General features: G+C 43.3%; 1 protein-coding gene across 1 annotated transcript in view; it reads left to right on the forward strand.

Annotated features, from left to right (window-relative positions):
* PLXNB1 (plexin B1) overlaps positions 1–23,532 on the forward strand; it is a 76,833-nt gene that overhangs the window by 23,724 nt on the left and 29,577 nt on the right. The window contains exons 3-7 of the mRNA XM_058845111.1: positions 13,976–15,119; positions 19,597–19,779; positions 20,194–20,322; positions 22,094–22,194; positions 22,869–23,001. Of these exons, the coding sequence (XP_058701094.1) occupies positions 13,986–15,119; positions 19,597–19,779; positions 20,194–20,322; positions 22,094–22,194; positions 22,869–23,001 (1,680 nt within the window). The 5' untranslated portion in view covers positions 13,976–13,985. The remainder of the gene's footprint in view (positions 1–13,975; positions 15,120–19,596; positions 19,780–20,193; positions 20,323–22,093; positions 22,195–22,868; positions 23,002–23,532) is intronic.

Below are 23,532 nucleotides of genomic sequence, written 5' to 3' on the forward strand. Positions count from 1 at the left end.
GGTTTATATTTGTAAGAGGCTGTTAGCACTGAGTATTGTAACTCTAGGTAATGTATTGTTCTGTTGGGGTTTAATGACCTTCCTTCTCTTTTTTAATTCCAATTATACTTCTACCTATCTGCATCTTTAAAAAACGCTTATTTAACTCTTAATAGTAAAACTTGCGAAGGACAGAGTAAAGCCAGGAAAGTTATTTCAGCCTGACAGGAAAGTTTAGGTTGCTTAGTCAGCTAAGCATGTATTATTAACAAAGTTCTATATCTCATAAAGAATGTAGGAAGCAATTAGGGTTACTGGATTTGTGGTAGAAATCACTCAGGATTTTTGGGATACAAACACTATCCAAACCCAAATATTGTTATATGACTGCAGGAGAACAAGGTCTGGTAACAATATTGTCCTGTGTAGTGTCAGGAAATCTATAAATAACGTGCCCATACTTGAGGAAAAACTGCTGGATTGAAATGTTTGTGAAGAACGTATGACAGAATAAAGCTCTGGCACATGATCTTGTGAGGGATCAGGGCAGGCTAATTCAAACGTAAGATAATTTGTATTTCAAAGAACTAACAGGGGGAGAAAGTTTTTTGAAAGTACACCCTGTTCTGGTGGAAGAAGGGTGCAGCTGGATGCTGTGGCTTGAAAGTAAACTTGCTTTTGAACAAACTGTTTAAGGAGTTAAGCTGAATATTTTAACAGAGAACTACCAGACGGGCAATTCACAATAGAAGCGGGGAATCCCTGCTGTGTTTGATAACTATCACATTAACTATCACATTAGTTCCTCCAGCTCTTATGGAAGTTGAGTTTTCTACAACTTTCAGAAAACCATTGCCATCTTAATAAAGGTATCTTCAGCTTTTAGAAATGGAACAGCAGCAGTGAACAGAGGTGAGTGTTACCTTCCATACAAAGCATGACAGAGTAAGTTGGGATTCTCCCACCTGAAAAACAATAAATGACAGTTATCTTCAATTCCTGAATCACCTGGAAAGTTTAGAGGGGGAGCAGCCTTTTTTTTCCTTTTCCATTGGAAGTATGAATAGGTATTGCATGGAGACAGCATGTAGTAAGCTTAAAACCAAGTAACAACTTAATTCTTGATTAAGAATTAAAGATGCTTTTGCAAGAATTGATGGAAGCTTCTTGCCACAGGATGTTGTGACTGTGTGCATGTGAGAACATGGGGAAGGTCCATAGAAGAAGGAGCTATTGAAGCTTACCAAGAGCATAGAAACCACCTTTATCCCAAGAAGTCCCCGAGATGCTCATTGTTGAAGCCTGGGAGAGTATTCAGGCAGGTGAAGTGCTACTATGTGTTTGCTTCAGTCTGATGTGTCAGGCCAGACCCGGACAAGTGCAGCCTCCTTTGTCAGCATGGCATGGGAGGGGGATGCTAATAAAACTGGTAAAAAAAGAGACTGGCACAGCTTGTGTTCTAGGTTAGTTCTGTGCTGCTTGTGATGTTTAGCATTCACCTCTTGCTTGCTGAAGGCACTGCCTTGGGCTGCTGGAGTCTGCAGGCTGTTGACTTGATTTTGAAGAGAGGCAGAGAGTGTATTTCTAGAAACTACACAGGTAGGAAAAGTGGTGTGAAGATGAATATTGTAAGCAGAGAAGCTGACTTTCCCCTTTTCTCTGTGGCAAATGCTGTTCCTGCTATTATGGAATGGTAGGTTATATTGAGACTGCCTTGCAACTGATAACCTACACTTGTTTTTGTTCATTTCCCTCCTTTGAAATGGTGTTTCTTGCCTTGTAATGGACTCTAACTTAAATTAAGCTAAAATTGGTGATAAGCTGATGCATGAACAGTAAAACCTCTGTTCCAAACTTTTTCAAACTAAAAATGTCATGGCCTACGTGAGGTTCATACTCTTCAGAAGTACTCAAAACACTGGTCCTATTTTAGGTCCTGTCTAAACATTTAAAAATAATTCAAAAACAGAGCTCACTTCTAGATGTTTCACCCTTGAAAGTCAGCTCTTGCACTTGGTTTTAAATGCTTACCCAAATATGCAGAGGGCACAGTACAGAACAGCCCTAGTTGTTCCTTTGAACTTTTAATTTCAGAAGGAAGAGAACAATGTCAGGCTATCTGTTGTTTTGTCTCTAGAGACATGGTCTCTGCTGTTAGGCAGTATCCTTTTGAGTTGTTTTTTTTAGGGGGATGGGGGACAGTTAAAACTTTCTGTTGTTTAACTTTGCTGCTGTGATCCCTGGGGAACAGCTATGCAAAGCCGACCGGCAGTGGAATTATGGTGCTGTGTATTCTTGGAGGCAGGCTCTTATGACTGAAAACTGAGTTGGTGTATTTTGGGGAGCTATAGCACCTCTCCCAGGATACAGAATCAGTCTTGTGTGTGTGTATCATGTTCTGTAGTGAATATTACTCCATGGAGTGGCTGAGGAGTTGCATGCTCAGATTACAGCTGTGGGGAATACAGACAGGCCTGGGGCTGAGGGAGAATCCAGGTGGAGTACATACAGGACTAGGACAAGGGTCACCTTGGGGAAGACTGGCACCAGGTGGAGGGGACTGAAGTTCTTTTCCTGTTGATTGCTCCCCCATTATCTTGATTTAGTCAGCTCTGATGAAGGAGGAAGTTTCTATCCCAAACCCTAAGTCTCATCATTGCAGAGTAGCAATGGGCTCAGTTGTTATCCCATTTACAGAGTATCTTTCCTGGTTTGTTCTCAGTTTCTCAATTATTGTTTTCACCAGTAGCTTGGCTCAAGCAGTGATTCTCTCCCAGCTTGTTCTTGTGTGTGCTGGACCTGTCTGCCATTCTCCAGATAGTCTGTCCAGATTAGATTTAGTTTGAACCCGTCTTTAGCCGGTATGATCTTTTCTATTCCTAGCTGAGCCATGATTTTAACCAGTGTATTTCCCACTAAGCCCTGAGAAGATTTAAACTGAAACTTTTTTTATGAGGCTAAATTTGTGTCAGCTCTACCAGGGAGTCCTGGGTTGACATAGAGTGGCTGATTGCTCAGTTTGGTCCATGTACAAGTCTGAAAAGTGCTGTCTGAGCCATGCTTTTGTGGGGTTTTGATTAGTTATCTATGTGTGGCAGAGTAAACTGTTTCCTTTCCCAGAGGAAGGCACAGTCCCTGCCATGTGTGTGGAGTACACAGCTTATAATGACAGAGAAGGGGTGCCTGGAACTGGGACAGTCTGCAAACAGAACTGTGCTGACCACAGACTATGGTTTATCCTTCTAGCACAGATGTGCATACTTCTCCCTTGTTTCCTTACAGTCTCTCTGTTCTGTCTAGCTGTTCCTTCTAGCAGAGGAGCAGCCACTCAGCTGTAGAACTCAATGCTGTTCCTAACAAACTACTGTAAATCTGGTTTTCCTGTCTCCTGGGCACTTTTTTGCCCTTTGGCAGGGCAGCATGCTCCTGAAATGCCAACAGTCAGCCAGTTATACTGGCTGAATTCCTGCTCATAGAAGTTTGCATTTCAGATTGGCACTGCAGACCTGTTTTGTGCATCTCTGCAGCCCTAGGGTGAAGGTCTGGGCTCCCCTGAAAGGGGAAAGGATGAGCCAGTCAGTCCTGCTCAGCCAGTGGCTGTCAGACTGTTCAGGTGGGAGGGTAGCAAACCAGATGAAGAAAAGTCTCAACCGAAAAGTCTTTAAAATTCATGGCTCTCATGAGCAGGTAGCTGGTTCTGAACCTTTGTTCCTCCTGTACAACACCAAAGAATTTTTCTCAGCCCTGAACCAGGAGCTCAAATATTTTGCCAGAAAAAGTTAGGATCTTCTTAATCTGAGTGAGCAAAAACTTGTGTTTGTAATGCCACTTGAAGGTATAACATATCTTATTGGGAATTTTTTCTTGTTATAAAATTCCTTGTTCTGGATAAGACATGACTAGATGTCTGCATGTTAACAAAATAACTGGAGAACTCCTGCTCTGTATGGTTTATTTCTCCAAGTACCAAATCTTGCAGGGTCCCAGCTTCTGCTTCCTTTGCCACTTAATTTTCCTGTTGCTTATTTTCACTCCTCCAGGCCATGGATTCACTGTGGTATGAAGGGAGAGCATTGCCTGATGGCCTGTGCACAGCAATAGTTCTCTCACCCCTCTCTCTATGCAGTCTGGTGCCCTGAATTTTATCCTTGAAACAAGAATTTCCAAGTGTGAGCAGTGTCTGGCATGGAGGGCTGTGATTGTACAGTAGAAGAATAAGATCACATGGCTGGTGCCAGCTTGCAACTCCTCAACTGTGTGCACCTTGAATGCCCTTCATGGATGGTTCCTGGGCCACCATTCCATGTTGGACTTCATTTGAAAGCACTAAATATCCAGCCTGCATGGGACAGTCTTTGCTCAGAGCTGTTGAGACTGGGGTAAAGTCAATCATGGCTCTCAGGTCTGTGCTTAACCTGTTCAGGCTTCTGCAGTAGTGTGGTGGGAGCTGTTGTTTCTTAGATGTGTTATGTAGGTGTGAAGCTTCCCAAGCTTGAGAAGGTCCCCAGGCTTTTTGAACAGCATGGTGTGTTATCTGTTACTGGCTTTATGAAAGCCTTGGCATTGGCTTCCTGAAGTGGAAGAAAATGTCTGGTCACCTCAGTTTGGATCATTATCTAACAGACCTCTGTAACCTAATTGCCAGACTATTGAGCTTGGTAGTTCACAGCTGATGACTGAGAACCTTCCAGGCTGAGGCACTAATTCGTGGAAGATAATTGATCAAAGCGTCACTTCTGGTAACGCTTTAACATAACTTGAGTAATACAAGGTAGAATCCACCTCATCTTGGTTTGAAAGCAAACCACAAGCAGATTGTGGTAGTGATGTGGAGTTCTGTTTATTCTGCTGTCTCTTCTGGGTGGGATGGAGTAGGTACTACTCATGTGGCTGCATTGCATTAAATGTATTTGCATGTTACTGCCTGTATTAATGGCTGTAGCCAGAACTGCTGACGCTCTTGGAGTGAGAGGGGAGGACTGTCAAATTGCTGTCAGGATGTATGGTTCTTCAGAAGATTAGGGGAGGGCAGAAAAGTGAATTTTATTTGACATGAAGGAAAACACCAAGAAGAATTCTTCCTGTCCATCCAGAGCATTTTAGTTCTTTATTAGATCTATTGTGGTACTAAATCTGAGACTTAAGGGGTGTCAAGAAAATTTCTGTAACAGGACAGAGAACCCTGCACTACTCAATGTCTGCAGAGCAAAAGGATTTATTCAAGGCTACAGTGTTTAGCATTTCTCATTTACATCTTGACAACTGGATGGTGGAGCTTGGGATGTGGTCCTTGTGTGTCTGCCTGTGGTCTGTACCACTGCTGGCATGAGCTCCTTCTGTGGTTGGCCTCTGTTCTCCCTCCCACTGTGCAAACCTGCAGGGCTGATGCTGGCATGGAGACCATGGGGTTTCCTTTTGGAGTGGAAGTGTAGGACTGCTGCTTTTCCACAGGAGTTTCATAGGATGTTTGAAGCATCTCTCCTCTCTTTCTGGGTTGCTCCAAGGCCAGGCTGGATGAAAAACATCTTGCCTTGGGGGTGTGACCTTTTCCTCTGTGAGAGCTTGGTTAGGGGTCACAGTCCTGTCCTCTGGGAAGCATGTGCTGGTTGCAGAGGTCTTCTTTCTTCCTTCTGCAGGGCATCCTGCCAAGGAAAATAGACTCTAAGGTAGAAGCAATTACATTGAGATCGTGTGCTGTCCTGGCTGTTTCTGGATGAAGCAGCTGGGCATTTCTGCTATACAGAAATTGGCATGAAACAGCTATGGCAGAGCAGGATTCTGGCTTTTGTAGCTGGTGGAGCCAAAGCTGAGAACAGGGGGATCCTGGCTGAGGCTGGGAGAGGTGCTTCTAATGACAGGGAGGGCAGTGTGGTTGGGAAGGTGTGCTTTGTTTGAGGTGGAGGCCGGTAAAATATGAATCACATCTGTTTGAAGTAGTGATGAAATCCCAGATTAAGGTTTTCTGTAATACCTGACCGGTCTGGTGTGCTCCAGCTTTCCTTTCTCCCTGAACGGATGGTTCTGACCTACTTTTGGCGATGGTGGTTCTGCTGAGCGCTGCCCAAGGCTTGGCTGTTCCAACAGCACACACGGATCTGCTGTGTTCGTTCTGAGTGAGAAGTTTCCATCAGATGCTTGGCAGACAGGGAAGGAGCTGTTCCTGAAAGAGAGACTGTGGCTGTGCTAAACTCGGATCTGCCACTTCTGTGCTTTGTGGCTCTGGCCCTGGGTTCACTTTCCCATGGTGTGCACTAACTTTTGTGTTGGACTGTCAGGATTCAGTTTGATGGTATCTAAATGTTAACATAAGAGATTCTGCCTTTAGAAACAGCCAGGGAGGTTAGGCTTCCAGCCTTCTAAATATGTGATTAGGCAGGGCTGGAGTACATTCTTAATATTTAAAAATAAATAAAGTCTATAAATGTACCATAAAATAGAAGTTTAAATAGAATATCATCCTGGGGCAAATTACAAAGCTCTGTTTAAATCAGTGTCCTGCCTTAGACAAGATCCAGAAGCAGATGCTTAATGAGGATTGTAAGAAACAGGGCATGTATAATGCGGTGGGTTTGTTTTGATATGTTTTTTTTTTTTCATTCTCCCCCCCCATTCTCTCCATTTGCCTCCCAGCTTGTGACCATCATCAGTTTAGGGCCCTGCTTGGTAAGGAGTTGTATCTCATCATCTGATCTTGACTATATCCATTCTCCATTAATTTATATAATCTCTCTTCTCACTTGTTTATGTTTCTGGTCTCCATGACACCCTACAGCAGTGAGCTCTACAATTTAATTATGCATTTTAAATGTTATTTGAAATATTCTACATCCAGCGAGAATGTCCCTGAGCTGACTTAGGAAAGTTTTCTGTAACTTTGGTGAGTGCTCTCTTGTTTTTGCATTGTAAAGTATGGTAGTATAACCATGTAACTCCACTGATAACTCCATATATTTCCTCTTGACACTGTAATGTTTCAGACCTCTTGACTCTTCCATATCTTCCCCCTGGTTGTTTCTTTGTCCGTCCAAAGTCCTGCTCTGCTCGATCTCTCCTTATATGGAAGCTGCTCCATGCTTTTGGTCATCTTTGTTGTCCCTTTTGTTATTGTCTCCTTTTTCAGATGTGGGAATCAGAACTGCCTTCAGCATTTGACAGCATAATGGGGATACGTGTTTTCTTTCCTAATTATTCCAAAGGTTTTTTTGCCTTTTTGCTTGGTACTCAATACTGAACTGACCTATGAAGTTTTCAAAGTTTTTCTGAATGATAACAGCTGGTTTTGATCCGATTGTATTTATGTACTTAGAATATTTTTTGTTGGTTTTGGTATTTATTGACATTCTAAGGTATTGTGTCGTTACTTTAAAGTGCATGAGTTCTCTTACTTTTTAGCCTTCTCTGAATTTGATTGTGATTACTAGTTTTTTTTATAATAAAATTTGCCACTTCTAGACATATTCCTCTTCTCAGATCTTCTGTGAACATACTGAACAGTGCAGATCACAGAGTAAGTTCTTAGATCTCACTGATAAACCCACCTCTGAGAGGGAAGCACCTGTCTTTTAACTAGTTATTAAATCATGATAGGGACTGTGGCTTTAATTCCACAATAGCTTAGCTTTTATTTTCCAATAGTCCTAGCTGACAATTCTTTAAAAATCAGTTTAGTTAATATTAACCATATTAAAAATTGTGTCTTGGATCTCAGTTAAACAGAAATCCATGCTTGGAATTTCCTGGGTGCTGCAGGGGTTTCTCTCCGCTCCACATATTCATCTATACTTTGGGCAACAATTGACTTCTTGAACTCATGCAAGCAAATTTGTTTTTATGTGGAGTGATGGGCTTAGATTTATGTAAATTATCATAGAAACAGAGAATTTGTTCAGCAGAGCCAACTGGATAGCTAACTTCAGTGAGCCCTGCTTTCCTAGCAGGGTTTTATTACTGCTGTCTAGGCTCTTTGGATATACTCTAAGAGAATGGGATATTTTTTTTTCCTATTTTTTTTCCCTAATTGAAAGAATATTTAAATCACTTCTGGTATTTGTCCACATGCAAATGTAACATGTGATGTGGCAGCTATAAGATCAAGGGGTTCTTGTGTGGGTAAATGGAAGAACTGGTGGGTTCAAACTGGGGGAAATAACATTTGCTCTGAGTGCAGTGTTAGCCAAAGGGGTGGCCTGTCCAAGTCAGGTCCTGTCAAAAGGGAATGCTTATCCAGGTCAAAAAAGTAGAATGTTGACAAATTGGGATGAGCTCAGAGAGCTACTAGAAAAATTAAGTATTTCTGACTGATGAAGCTCAGACCACTTAATGTATCCATGCAAAGGATTACACGTGGCTGCAATCTGTGATTTGGGAAAGCTCAAAGCTGGCAGGACGTGTAAGGGAAGGATTGCATTATGCTTGTCTGCCCTTCGTCTACTTCTTAGGCATCTATTATTGTCTGCTTCTGCAGCTAGGGTTTCTCTGTAGGTGGACCTCTGTCAGAGTTAGAATAGCTGTCTTTATCTTCTTGCCCAAGGAGGATTAAGAAGGAGGATTAGTTTCAAACTGTTCATGCAAAAAGTGACTAGAAGGTTCTTTGACTTGGAATATTTTTTGACAAGCAAAGTTAGACAATATGACAAGGCATTTTACTGATTTGCAGTGATGGAGTACAATAGAGTATAATAGAAGAAGAAAGCTTCTTCAACAGTAAGCATCTTGTGGTTACTTTGTATTCCTTGTCACTGTTTGTGTAGTTGGTCTTGGTTTGTAAAAAGTTCACTATTTAACATTGTATTAATCATTAACACTTCATTAACCAGTTGTACTGGAAGCTTAGTGTTTAGAACACATTTTCATCAGTGCAAAGGTACAGTTTAGCTGTGCTAGAGCTGTTTAGAGGAAATACCTGTCTACTACCATCAGTTAATTCCAGTATGGATGAAAGTAATATTTAGGTAGCCCCAGACATGTAGAAGCACTTTCTACAGTTTTTCCAAAGAGCAATGCACAACCATTATTGAAGTATCACATAGTAGACAATATTATATGCAACATTCTTTTAGTAAAACTTCAACTTCCATCCAGAAAAGTACCTTGTAATGTTCAGCAGTAACTATCAAGGGTTTAAAAAACATCATTTTCCCAAGTATTTATCTAAGAATGCTGTTAATTTTGAAGTACAGAATTTCTGCCACCTTGCCATTTCATATTTGATAGTGTCTTTAAAGGTTTGGGGTTTTTTAATAAGTTATTTTGACCTCAGCTTTGGTGTTACTCACATCTGGTATAACAGAGCTCCCTTGTCTGTGCCAGTCATTCTGGCAATCCTGCTCTGACAGGATTGCTTGGACTTGGGATTCTGCTTGGGGTCAATTTTACTTGGAAAACAGAGGTTTGTGTTCATCTCTGCCGAAGCTGCTTGCTGCAAGTCTTCTTAAACAACAGAACAGGGAACTGGCCTGGTAGTAGTAAATAAGACTCAAAAAAAATTTATTTATTTAATGAGAATGCCATTGTTCACAGCAGAAAACAGCAAGTCTCTGTTGAGCATATGAAGCTTGGAAGGGGGCTATAATTCAGGGCTTTTGAGCAGAAAACATAGCAATGGTCATCTTCCTGCTGCTGGGCCATTTGAATGTGCTGGAGCACAAGGGTCACCATGCAGCTGGAAGAATGGTGCTTTTAATTTTTAAATCTTTTAGTGCTCACACTGCAGGTTGGCTCTGCAAATGATACAGTGGAAATTGGAGGGGCAGATTTCAGAGACCTAATTTTTTTTCCAAGGCTAATTCTGCTGGGTTTAGTGGTGAGTATGAAATCTAGACTGGAAGTTGGAACATAGCTGACCTCTCCATGTTTGGAGGATAGAATGTGGTATTAGGGAAATAATCCGTGAGGATTGGAATAATCTCATATGCTGTGGAAATTGTGTTCAAATGAGTTCTGGGTTTGTTTCTTTAATAAATAAGTAAAGTTTCTCAGAGGGATACATGAGGTCAGAGAGGTAAAAATAGTGCTACAGAGAACACGGTCTTACTTCAAATTTTAAATAACACAATAGTGCCATTGCTTTAATGTTACTGGTGGTTGTTACATGGCTGTGATATAAATATTCTGTGGCAGAACTGACTAATCCCCCAGCCCTTCTGTTGTGATCCAGATTAAATAAATGAAACTCAGCAGTATTATTTGGATATTAATATTTTATGGTGAGTTAGAGGCAATGTTTAGAGTATTGTCTGGAGCGTTTTCCTATTTAACGGGAATTCATCAAAAAAATGGAATATTTAAAAGGAATCTTTAAACCTTGGCAATTGCATTCAGAACTAATTAAAGGCTACACACTTTTAGTGCAATCTGTCTACAACAGCTGTGTTATACACTAGCAATGAGCACAGGAAGCAGAACGGTTCAGTAAATCCATAAAGAGCTCCGTAGTGTAGCCTGTCATGAAACCATCAGATTTAAATGTAGGTTATCCTCCTCCTTCCTGTCCTCCTGGAGAGGTTGTGATGGGCTTAACTGAAAGGCAAGCATAAAAAAGGCAGTGATGCCTATGCTTGAGAAACAACTTGGAAAATGGAATCAAAAGATGCTGCTGCCTTTTTTTCCTCTCTATTCTCATGTAGGGTGCAAATGCTTCTGGCTACTGATAGCTACAGAGTCATGCTCATTTCTAATGTATGTTTGCTCACCTAGCAATAAATACAAGTTCATTTGCTAATGGGTCTTTAGCAAAGAGCAACAAAGAGCACTGTATTCAGTGTTTATCCATTGTGCAGGGTGATTAGAACCAGCCTGCAGAACATGCTGTACTGCCGTTTTGTTTTCTCTGTTCTCACAGAGTCATGAGGACCAGACAGTAGTTTCTTACCTGGATCATGTTTAAGGACTAGCTCTTAACAAAGTGACTTCCAGGGGGATATTGGTGACTGAAAGAAGAGAAGCTTTGACTACAGCAAGATCTGATTATGGTCTGCTGGAATGAAGGACTAGTTGATTTTCCAACTTCTTTCCAGTAGAGGTGCTCCAATAGGTAAAATGCTTTCAGTGAAACATTTGGGATAGGTTCAAATACAGATCACTGAGCTTGTAAAAAGATCCACGTTGCTAGAGTAGTGTCATGTGCTGGGCTTTGAGTTGAAGTACTGGTTAGCTCTGCCTGGCGGTTGCCAGTGGGGCTCTGTGGGACACAGCAGAGTCATGCAGCTTGTAGGCATAACCCCTAGCCAGAAAGCCACTGTTTCAGAATCCATAAATCCTGGAGACACATGCCGATTTTACTGTGTAAGTGCTGGCAGAGGAAGGTTGCATTAGCTCAAAAGAAGATTACAGATTCCTCAGAGTGGTGTAGTATAATGATGTCTTGTGATTCTCAGCTGCTTCCAGATCAAAGATTCTCTTCTCCATGTCATTGTTGCTGTTCACAACATAGTCAAGCTCCTGCTGTTGGATGTCCATTAGCCTATTGTTTTGTTTGCAGACATTTTCAGCTTTGAAACTGAGGAGACTCCAGACAGTCGCACAACAAGCCATTGTGATATCTGCATGATGGCAGTGCAGAGGTAGAGATGCAGCTGTGTGGTTAAGGGGTTTCTTAAATCAAGTTATCTCCAATACAAATGGTAAAAAAGCTTTAAAAATAACTAACATGTTGGAGTTGGAGCAAGATCTTTTCTGCTGATGTAAACCTGAGAGGATAGAGTCAGAGTGATCTCCTTCCTTCTGTCTGTGTGTGTCTATTTGCTGGCTTTTCCCACGTAACCTCTCCCACATGATGAGGGTTCTCTCAGGTGCTACAGTGCACTCGCTTACCCCCTGGAAAAGAGATTCCTAGGGTAGTTCAGGGCTGTTTGCTGGTCTGGGCGAAGCAGAGTGTGTTCATAGCTCTGAAGCAGAAAGCACTAAGTGTCCATTATCAGGGCAGACAAAAGCCCCAGTGTGCACGTAGCCTAAACACGGCGCTGGTGCAGTGTGAATCAGCGGCTGTGTGCTCTGGCGGAAAGCTGCCAGCCCAAAGCCGGCATTCCTGCGCCCGGGCATATCCTGACAGTGCTGCCTACTTACCTACAAGAACCGTGTGAAGTGGAGCTTTTCCAGAGCTTCACAAAGCCTATATTTAATAAAGTGTTGTTTTTATAATACCTTCCATCCGCTGGATTTCACAAGTAAACTAATCCTCTCAGCTGGTCTTTAGGTAGAGCAAAGATGCCAGTTTTACTGACAAAGGAGCTGGAAAGCAGACTTCTATGGGGTTTTTTTGCAATAGCAGGGGAGTAGAAGATGGATCTAGAGTTTTACAGCTATTGTTCTCAGCATTGCTACTGTGTTTTCTGCAAGTTTTGTGCTGGGTGCTGTATAGAATGAGTGTAAGACAGTTTGTGGGTTGAGAAGTTTGTGACCTAAATTGGTTAAGTCCTGCAGTAAATGCTAGAGTAGTTTAGTCTTGAAATGCTGCAGATCTTTTTCTACCTCTGTGCTTTAAGCACTTCTGAGCTAAAAGCACTTTGAACTTAGCAGGAAGACCCAAGAGGGCTGATGCCCTAGGAGGGAAGTGATGATAGTTTTCATAACTTTAACTACAAAATTAATATCACCCCCGAGGAGCTGAGTTGCCAAAATGAGCACAGCAGATTACAGGCCAGTTCTGGAGGAGATACTGTACTCATCAGCTCTGTGGAGCCTCTGACCCAGCTTAGCAGCTGTGTAGCTCTATGCAGCTTTGATACCCTGTCTGCAAGAGGGAGGGAGGGGAGGAAGGAAATAGATTCACAGCTGCATCACCACCTACTTCTCAATTTAAATGAGGTGGTACTCATAGTAAATTATTGAGTACTTGCAGCTGTTTCCCTTTCTCCATGGGGAAAGCGTTAATCTAAATGTTGCAGGTACTTATTACCACATTTCCACCATGCTGTGGGGTTCTCCATTTTGTCCAGAGCAGTTGTTGCCATCCATGGCACAGCTTGAGTGGATCACCGTAGGTTTCAAAAGGAGTTGGTCTAAATATCTTCTAGAGAGGAGTTGAACAGGTCTGGTGGTTTCCTGGGTCTGTCCAACATCCATCCTACCTGGACTTGTTTGCACTTTGAGACATGGGACAGGGAAGGAATGGAGCATTGTCCACAAAACAGGCATGTTTAAATCACCTTTCACAGTACTGGGGGAAGTGTTGTGGAGAAATGAGTGCCAGTAAGAGACTTCTACCCCAGAGAGTGCAGTAACAGGTGAACAGGTAAAAGTGATCTCCCCCTCACCTGGATGTGCTCTGTAAATTCCCAAAGAGATAGGGTCCCACAGAGTCTAGTTTGGCAGGACTAGGAGCAGACTTTGTGGTGGCTTCTGGGGGGAGGCTGAGAGCCGATGTGACTGATATTCCAGAGGCCTCATCCTGATACCCAGGTTCTGCTTGGGTGGGTGGTACTCAGTGGCGGAGGTGGCTTGAGAAGGTTTCTTTTGGAGTGGAACAGCCTTAGACCCACAAGAGGCTGTTGATAGCAATAAGTGATATTAGAGAGAGGGTTTAATTATGATATCTAGATCAAATACAGAGTGAAGGGCTTATAAGTTTGCTCCAAATTGGATCGCAGCTGCAGTTTATTTAAACAATGGTCCTGCAGGTTTGTGTTTGTCTTAGACAGTGGTTTGTTTTACTGTGGTGTTGCTCATTAACACTGTATTCAATGTGCTGGCTCCTATGGAAGTTTAGTCCTCTCCTGGAGAACTTCCAATAGAGCATCATAGCTCAGCTGTGCAGGAGTTGAGTTAAATGTGGATTTTTCTGTTGTTACTAGAGTAGTGGTCAGCTTCAATGTTGCATTCACTTAGAGTATTGCAGCTTCTCCTGAGGATGCTGTGCCTGTCACCTTGTTACGGAGATGACTGAGTTAAACCTCTGATACTCCTGAAGGCCTCTTGCTGTGGTTGCTATGGAAGGATTTTGAGTGTTAATCTTTCCTCATGGCTCCAAGGAGTTATAACAGCCTTTCCTCTCTTGCAGAGTGTTTACCATGCCTCTGGGAACGTTTCTCCTTCCTGTTCTCTGTTTCTTGGGGGCATCAATTCCACGGGGACTGCAGTATGTCACATTCTCACACAATGCTACAAAATTCCTCCACCTGTCCATGGACTTGGAATCTGGGACCATTTACTTGGGGGCCACCAACTTTCTCTTTCAGCTGACATCTGACCTGTTGTTGGAGAACATGGTTCAGACTGGACCAGTTCTGGACAGTAAAGATTGCCTCCCCCCGGTGTCAAAGCTGGAGTGCCCTCAGGCACACCACACTGACAATCACAACAAGCTGCTGCTGGTGAACACTGTGCAGAAGGAGCTCATCGTGTGTGGCAGCATCCACCAGGGAATCTGTGAGAAGAGGAGCCTGGCGTCCATTGACCACGTCCTCTTTCGGCCAGAGAGCCCTGGGGACACTCAGTACGTTGCTGCCAATGATCCAAATATCACCACTGTGGGACTCATCGCTTACTCAAAGGATGAGGTGCCCTTGCTGTTTGTGGGACGAGGGTACACTAGCCGAGGAGTGGGAGGAGGGATTCCTCCCATCACGACCCGGAATCTCAGGGCTCATGGAGGGGATGTTCAAGCAACAGACTCTCACTCCATTTTCTCCTATGAAGAAACAGCAAAACTGGCTGTGGGCCGGCTGTCAGAGTACAACCACCATTTCATTAAATCCTTCACTTACCGCTCCAGTGTCTATTTCCTCTTCTACCGGCGTGACCTCAAATCCCAGTCGCGTGAGTACAAGACCTACATCTCACGCATTTGCCTGGATGACTCCCACTATTACTCATACGTGGAGTTACCTCTGCTCTGCCAGAGCAAAGCAAATACATACAGCCTTCTGCAAGCAGCCTATGTCACCTGGCCAGGAAAGGAACTGGCCCAGGGGCAGCTGGACACGGAGGGGGAAGTGCTGTTTGCAGCTTTCTCTGCCTGGCAGGCTTCTTCTGGGAAACTGAGCGAGGAGTCTGCACTCTGTGTCTACGCAATGGAGGAGGTGGATCGCCTGACCAACTGGACTAGGGATGTTTGCTACATGAGAGATGGGAAGTCAGAAGAAGGGACAGAAGTGGCATATATTGAATATGATGTCAGTTCCAATTGTGTCCAGCTGCCAGCGGTAAGTGGCTTTGCACTTTCGAGCAGTCTGCAGTGTGTTCTTGTGTTGCTCTGTGTTCCTGAAGTTATCTTGCTTACACAGATGGATGTTGAAATCTGGGTTAAAAGCCTTTGGGCTCAGTCTCTCGTGTCCCACATGGGCAGGATTCCTTGCAGAGGGAGAGGAACTGTATGTGGAAGAGCATCTGGTGTGACCTGGCCCTGAGGCCTGTCTTGTGGCAATACCAGGCAAGAGCACCGAAGCTGCTGTTCAAGTCGTTCTTTATCTGTGTCATCTCCTGGTCTGCACTGCAGGGAAGGAGAGGAGCATGTGTACGTGCTCCTGTGTGTTGGGAAGGGAATTTAAGGGGTATGCTGGATCCCTGTTGCTTATGGTGAAGTGCACCTCACAACAGCTTCCTGCAAGGGCACTCAGGAACAAAAACAAACATTAGCAAAACCAAGTGTCAACAAAGACATTCAAAATCCTCCTGGATACCTTCCTGTGTAACAGGTTTTAAGTGACCCTGCTTTGGCAGAGGGGTTGGACTAGGTGATCTCCAGAGGTCCCTTCCAACCTTAATTCTGTTAAAATCCCAGTTTCCTATAGACTGTTTTAGTCCTGCAGAATTTTGGGCACAAGAAGGACCTGCTCCTGAGCTGGCTCTTTTTCTCCAGAGCTGTAAGAGGTGATAATCCTTTAAGTTCAGTGACAAAAGCGTGATGGATGAAAATGTGACCTAAAGTGGCTGTGACCCTGAATTCTCACCATCTGGCAGATACACTGGCTGCAAAATGAGAGACAGTGATACAAACACAGGACAGCAGCAGTGTCCTGGCATGAGGCTCTGTGACTATGAGCAGCCTGTTTGCACCAAGGGTATTTCAGGCCCTTAGCAGAGCAGTATGTTATGTTGTGTCTTCCCTCTACAGATCAGGCTGTCCAGAGAATTGCCTCTTCCCAGCCTGGTGCTCTAAAGAGCAAAGTGGTACCACAGAGCTTTAGAAGTTTCTGGGGTTTGGGTGTGTGGTTCAAAACCAGTCTTAAAATTATGGTTTTCCTTTCAGTAGCTAAAGCTGACTGTAGAGTACTTGTGGGACAAGGGAAGGGTAAAGAGAAGATGTGGAGGAGGATGGGTGTAAGGGTAGGAGGAGGATGTAGGAGTTGGGAAGGAGACTGACCAGCTTGATGTCCTGCTTTCACTGTATTTCTTATGCATGCCCCATGAGTCCTTTGAAAGGCAACATGGAAGGACTTGTCATAAGTGATTTTTAGGAGAGCTTAAGGGAGTTGAATGTCGAACAGGTATGAGCAGATGAGAAAAATCCTTCATTCAAAATGATGTAGAGTACCCTTATACCATTTGGTCCAATGGAGAAGTGAATGCACAAGGTGGGAGAAAAAGGCAGTCTCTGTGATTCCTGGTGCATGATCCCAGGGTCCCAGCTGGATGGTTTGGCTTGAGTGGGCCAACCATAGTGTGGTGTCTTATTAACAAGTGTGTCCAGTGATATGTAAATGTCCTGACAAACCTGATCCTTCACCATTCAGCACACGGTAGCGGTTGTCGTTCAAATTGTATCTAACATCATGTAAAGGTCTGTGCCAACTACAGCCTGCTCCAGTCAGAGCTGAGTGGAAGTGGCTGTAAATGGACATTTTATACAGGAACAGTTTTAACTTGTTTTCAATGGCGGCAGCTTGTGCTGGATGTAAGGATAACGCTAATTAATTTCACATTTTTCTGCCTCCAAACCAACTAGTGCATAAGGTATGCCCTTTTCCTTAGTTAGTGCTTCCTCTGGGTTCCAGCCCAAGAAGGGAGGCTAAAATTGAGTTTTACAGTTCAATACAATCTCTTCAACTGGGGAAAAATAAACACCCCAGATTGTTTTTATAAGAATTTCAGATGCAGTTTGTTTGTTCAGTTTGCTGGAGATTTGTTAGTTATGAGATGCAGAAGGCTATGTAGATGCTGTTTAGTGACTTGATGAGTTGGAAGTATGGAACATGTTTCTACAAGGCTTGGGAAGGCTGCACATATTCTGTGGGTGTAGTTTTCAAGGCATGTACCTTGTCCTTTTGTTTTCAGTCCTCTTCATGCATAGATAGAGCTTGTCCTATTGTTTCCTACCTGTGCAGATAGGATACACACAGCAGAATTCACAGCAGCAGCTGCTGCATTTCATTAAGACACTGGATGATCCCTGAAGTGCATTTTCTGCAACATTGCCAAGATGTTATTCATTGCAAGCAATTCAAACAGCTTCTATGTAAATTTATAAAAGTACTTTATACAGACAGCCCCTATGAGGCCATGGCTGGGCTGTGCCAGAGCTCGGGGAGCTTGCACGGGTCACGGTGGTTTATGGTAGATAAATGTTGTGTGTGAAGTGACTTGCCCTTGGCATCACAAATAGGCAACAGCAGTGCTGAGCACAACTGGCTTACAAATGTTTCTGACTTGTATGTGGACTTTATTTAAGCAGTCTTTGAAAAATCAGCCAGTAGTGAGGTCATTAGGCTCCAGAAGCTGTACAAAGGTTGCAAAGAATATCTAGAATCCCATTCAGAATAAGCACTTAATACTTTGGAGCATGGAGTTATGGCAGTGGCCTGCTTCCTCATAAATCTTATAGGAATTGGATAGCTGGAGAAGTAGAAATCTTTAAGTTACAAGATGATTGGAAGAAGCTTAAAAATCAAATGACAGGTGGTCAGAAAAATGTATGCCACTAAAAATGAATGATAATTTAGAGGATGGTAAAAACTAGCAATCTTTAAAAGCTATAACCTCCTCAGACTTTATAACCTTACACCAAATGTGCAGAAAAAATATTGAATTAGAATTTGAATGGAAAACAATAAAGCAATGGACTGAAAGCAGTGCTAGTCTGACTGGCATGGTTTGTTAATGGAACTGCTGTGTCAAGCCTTGCTTCTCCATTAAGATAATGCATTTGAGAAGGAAACAGAGCTGAGCTGGTTAAATCTGTTTTACTGTGGGATTTCCATAGACCTTACTAAAAGCTGCCACTTGCTTCTATTTTCTCCAGGAAGCAGTCAAGTATTTAAAAAACAAACAAAGCCAACAACAACACAAACATACACCAGAAAAAGAAAAAAAAAAAAAAAGAGAGAGAGAGAAATGGGAGGAGAGAGGAGAAAGGGCCAGTTTTTCCACAGGATCAGTGAGTGGAGATAAGCAGACGCCTCAGGAATGCCATGATGTGCTGTTATCATGGATCTCTGACAGGGGCAGCTCCATTGCCTGGTGCCGGTTGGTACCGCGTAGCCTGAGCTGCCAAATGCAAACATCAGACAGAAGGAATACGTAACCCTGCTCACAAGGAGTCTAAATTGAACCATGTTGCCTGAGGCAAGAGAGAGAGCTGGAGTCAGTATGGACTGCACACTGGTCCATGCTCAGCTTTGTCAGAGTAATTAGTAAGGGGCTGGAGAGGAGAGTGAAAACCTTATCCATAAGGGATTTGATGATGAAAATCTTGAATTTATACAAGCCGCATTGTTTGAAGACAAGCCACTGATAAATTAAAAAATGGTGTTTTAGATATTAATTGTTGGGTGAACAATCCTGTATTCAGTCTCCAAAGGATACTATAAAATTGAAATGGACATGGAACAAGGCACCAAGAAAGATATAAAGCAACACAGGAACTATCCTAGACAAAACTGTTTGTTACTTAGGAAAAAGATGAATCATAACGAGATATCTTTTCTCTGCACATAACAAATAGTAAATAAGTTGGCAGCTTTCATTGTCCCTCTTCAGAGAATGCAGTAAGTGAAGGTTTAGTGGCACTGGGAGGGAACTAACTGGAACAGAAGAATGACTGTTTCTGCACAGAGCAGTGGAGTTAATGTTCAGAACTCTCTCAAGACTTAGAAGCAGTGTGCAGCGATGTCTCTTGTATGTGCTCTTTGATTCCTAAGTGCAGTTAGTAAGCTCTTTGGAGCAGGTTGTGTCCCACCCTGTGCTTATGTATGTCCTGATTCTACTTCAGGCATTGGGATTCTACTTCAGGCTTAGAATTTAACTTGTAGGTGTTACCACAAAACCATTCAAATTACTTGAGGTGAAACTTGTCACAAGATGGCTTTGCACTGGAAACAGAAATTCTCTTTCCCTTTGTTCAGGAAAACATAATAAATCTTCTCCAAAGCAGTATCATGGCAATATGTAATAGCAATGTTTTTTGGAGAACTTGAGTTTCAATGCATTTCATTACTGATGCTGAATGAACTGGCTGAAATGTCTGCAGGATTCTGTGAGGGTACAGACAGCCAACATACCTAAACTAATTATTAAAATATGGGTGGTTTTGCCCTCAGTAAAAAAGGTTAGAGGTGTTAAAACTGAATTCACTGCTGAGGAATTTGGGTAGAAGGGGACGGTGGGAAGTGTTAAATATGCTAATGTTATTTGTACCCATTTTTTTGGTACTGATTTCCCTGTTCTTTTCACTCCTCCAAAAAGGACACCCTGTATGCCTACCCCTGTGGCTCTGACCACACTCCCAGCCCTATGGCCAGCCGGGTGCCCTTGGAAGCAGCCCCGCTCCTGGAGAAAACTGAGGCCCGTCTGACAGCTGTGGCAGTGAATGTGGAAGATGGCCACACCATTGCTTTTCTGGGAGACAGCAGAGGAAGGCTGCACAAGGTATGATCTGTATGCAGCAGAAGGGATAAAACTAACCAGGGATGCTCAGGTAGAAGGGGAAAAAGGCAGTTTTTCTCTTTCTTGGGAAGTTGGGTTCCTACTAAAGATCATTGTTATCAGACGATCTCTTCTCACCCTCTACTGCCTGTGGAAAATGTGAATGCCCCAGATGTGGTCACATCACCTTTGGTTACATCTGCACTGAGCCAGCAGCAGGGCTGGTGCATCCTTTGTGGTTTGCACAGGTATTTCTGGGCATGCGCTTCATGTGGCTGGAGTCATTGAGCAGAGGTTCTGGTGAGAGGTTAAAATCCTTGCACACAGCAGTGCTTCCAGCTTGTTCCTGTTGTAGAACGGGTGCCCCCAGCTCCTGTGGTGCTGCTTTGCCTGCTCACAGCTGTGACTCTCTTGCAGGTGTACTTGGGAGCCCAGGGAGAGGCACACACCTACGCTTCAGTATCTATCCAGGTGAACAGCGTGGTGAGTGGAGACCTGCTGTTCGACCAGTTGCAGGAGCACCTCTTTGTCATGACCCAGTCAATGGTAAGAGCAATACAATCCCTTCCACAGAGGAGTTGAAAGCACTAGATGTCCAGATAAACTGCTGACAGGAGCGGGGGAGGCAGGGAAACTGCCTGGCTAAGCCTGTACTGGGCAGCAGCTGTCTGCCAGTCTTTTTACGGGAATGGGGACTGACCTTCCCCAAAAGCTGGAGGAAGCATGGAGAGGGCCTCGTTACCCTAATCCATTGCGTGTGCATTTTCTGAAGTCTGTCAAGCTGTATCAACAGTGATGGAGGAATGTGAACTGCAGGCTGAAAAAAGCTGCTCTGGTGGCATGAATACAAGGGACCACCAGTTCCTGGGTTCTGCTGTGTTGAGCAGGATCTATTTGGACAACAGTTTGCATCTTCACTTGAGCAGAAGAAAGCCTCTGGGTTCACGTGTGAACCATCTTGGTTTTGCAGGAGATTAAAAAGAGAAAAGAGAGATTTTATGTCATTAAAGTGTAGCACTTCTGGATTTAACCAGTTAAAAGATCAAGCTGTTCTTCTGTAATGTACAAAAAGCAGTAATGTGTGGGAAATGTCTTCAGATAGCAAAGATGTTCTCTGACCAGGGGTATAAGTCTTGCAGATGAAATCAAGTTGTGGAAGGACCCATGTGAGGCACCTTTCTCTTTACCCCTGCTTTCTGTAATTCTATATGTGCCTAGAGGCAATTGGAGGAGAAGAGGCATTGCAGTGTCTCAGGCTATTGGGATATTGGTGTCTGCTGAGTAGGAAATCCAGCTATGGAGACTTTATTTGAGAGGATTTATACCACCACTTGTATCAACTCCTTGAGCTGGAAAGAAAAGGATCCTCCTGCCAAAGGAAAAACAGTCCTTGAGTTACTCTGAAGGAAAGAACAAACAAAAAATGAAAGCCACTGCTTCCCTTCACTCCTCCAGTGTACTTTGAGATCCTTGTAAAATTTGTAACACTTCAAAGCAGGAGTTGAGATCTGTGAGAGGAAGAAGATTAGGGAAATCTGAAATATATCCTTAACAGTAATTGTTCTGCCAATTAAAAGATGCAAATTATATCATGTACTTAGCAAAAGTAATAGGTCTGGGATTAGAAGTTGGTATTTCAGAGTAGCTGACAGTAGTAGCTGAAGTGTAGTAGTGGATTAAAAGAGGGCAAGAGGCTGAAATCAGCAAGGATGGTAACTTAAAGCAGAATTTTGCAATTAAAATTTACCCCAATATGGCAGAAAGTTTTGTTCCGCATTGATCAAAGCTTCAGTGTCTACTTTCAGTCAAAATGATAGCTCTGCCAGGTAGAGCTGGGCAAAAGTGCAGATGGATTCAGAGGCCTCAGCTGTAGCTACTGTCTCCAGCTTCAGTCGCCTGCATGTCAGGAGAGATGATCTCACATGCAGAGTCCAGAAAAGAAAAAGAGTGGATGATATTCAATCAGTTATTCTGTAATTCACTTTGTTAAAATGTGGCGTTTTGGCTAAATAAAATTTCCTCCTTGCAAAATGTCTTGCAGAATAACTGATGAATAGCAATACAGTTTGCTTTTCTCAGTGCCTCTCTACAGCCTGATATTTAAATGTCCTTCACCAATATGTGAAATGGCCATTCAGATGGGCTCTGGAAACTTGTTCCTTTTTTCTTTGTCTTTATGGGAGGATAAATTCAGGATCAAGAAGTTGTTGATGAGCCTGCAGATGATGGGGCTTGCTAGTTAGGCATAAGAAGCCAGTGACCTGAGAGCTGTGTTGTGTATACTATGTATTCCACATTTCATTTCTTTCTCTGACAGGTGGTAAAGGTTCCCATAACAGAATGTTCCCTGTACTTGGACTGTGAGTCCTGTCTGGCACTGAAAGATCCCTACTGTGGCTGGTGTGTCCTTCAGGGAAGGTAAGATAGATCTCTGTTCACCTGTAAGGATTTTGGAGGGAGAGTGCTTAGGGATTGTCTCTGCTTACTCTCTTCCTTATATCTGTGTCTGGATTTAGTTTATTTTTAGTTCCTTTATGGTATATTTGCTCTAGCTTATCATTCCTCCTTCTGCTTTCCTAAGACACTGCCAGCAGCAATAGCAGTCGCACAGAGGGGCATCCTTCTATTGCTTTTTGGGTCTTCAACACCACTCGCGATTCTTCTGTTCATTTGATTTCAGCCTGTTTTAGTCTGACTTCAGCTCAAACTACCACATTGCAAGTTTAGAGAAGCTATCTTATCTCTTCTTCTGGTGCCTTATTTAGCCCTCTTTCACTTTTTGCTCCCCTACTGATGTTGATTAATGAGACATGGTTTATTCCAGTGTCTGTGTCTGCCTGCTGGCTCTGCTTCCCTGTAGAAAGTCACAGGAACTTATTCATAACCCCTGAAACCCAATAAGTGCCTACCCGTCTATAATTTCTCAACAGTTCTTCCTATTATTAAAAGTGGTGGGAGGCTGGGACTTCAGTGGTTTGTGTAGCAGCTTCCCCAAGACTCTAGCAAGGCTTGAGACAGCCAGTGTCTGCTTGGAAGCCAAACACAAACTGCTGCTCAGGTCTTTCACAGGGCTTCTTGCTGTTTCCCTGCAGGTGCAGCCGTCGCTCCGAGTGCTTTCGGTCCAGGTTGAGTGAGCAGTGGCTCTGGAGCTTTAACTCTACACAGAAGTGTCTGTCTGTCCAGTCACTAACTCCAGCCAATATCAGCAGAGAGGAAAAGAGAAATGTGAGTGGTGGTGATCTTCTGATGATGCTTAAGCTTATAGAAAGCTCTGTGCAAACTGAGGACTCACAAGTCTTTCTGTTGCTTTCACTGGGGTGCTGAAACACTGAACCTTGAGGTAAATTGTCTGCCTCACATGATGGACTTATCTCGTGGTACAGCCAAGCTATTAATTCAATTGTTCAGCTGTTTCTTTGTTTTCCCTAAAACTAAATGTCCTTGCCTGCTAAGAGTTACTGGGTATTCTGGAGTATGTATCCTGCTTGGATGGGGATCCTCCTTGTTTTAGTATCTATAAGGTGCCTGTGTCTGTGCTTTCAGTGTTTCTGTCACTTGCTGTCAGGAAGGCCTGAAAAGAGTGGCCCAAAATTACAGCTCCTGTCATGTGATAGCTGGCAGAAAAGCTAAGAAGGTGCTGGAGTGATTTGAAGTCTGTCATTGTGGCAAGAACCTGTCTTTTGCTAGAGACTTGAGCAATGGGGGAAGTTGTCAGTTGCTGGAGGGATGCCAAGTTCAGTTTGGGAATGGCAAGAG

Source organism: Poecile atricapillus, chromosome 9, assembly GCF_030490865.1.
Source record: "Poecile atricapillus isolate bPoeAtr1 chromosome 9, bPoeAtr1.hap1, whole genome shotgun sequence".
Classification (NCBI taxonomy): Eukaryota; Metazoa; Chordata; class Aves; order Passeriformes; family Paridae; genus Poecile; species Poecile atricapillus.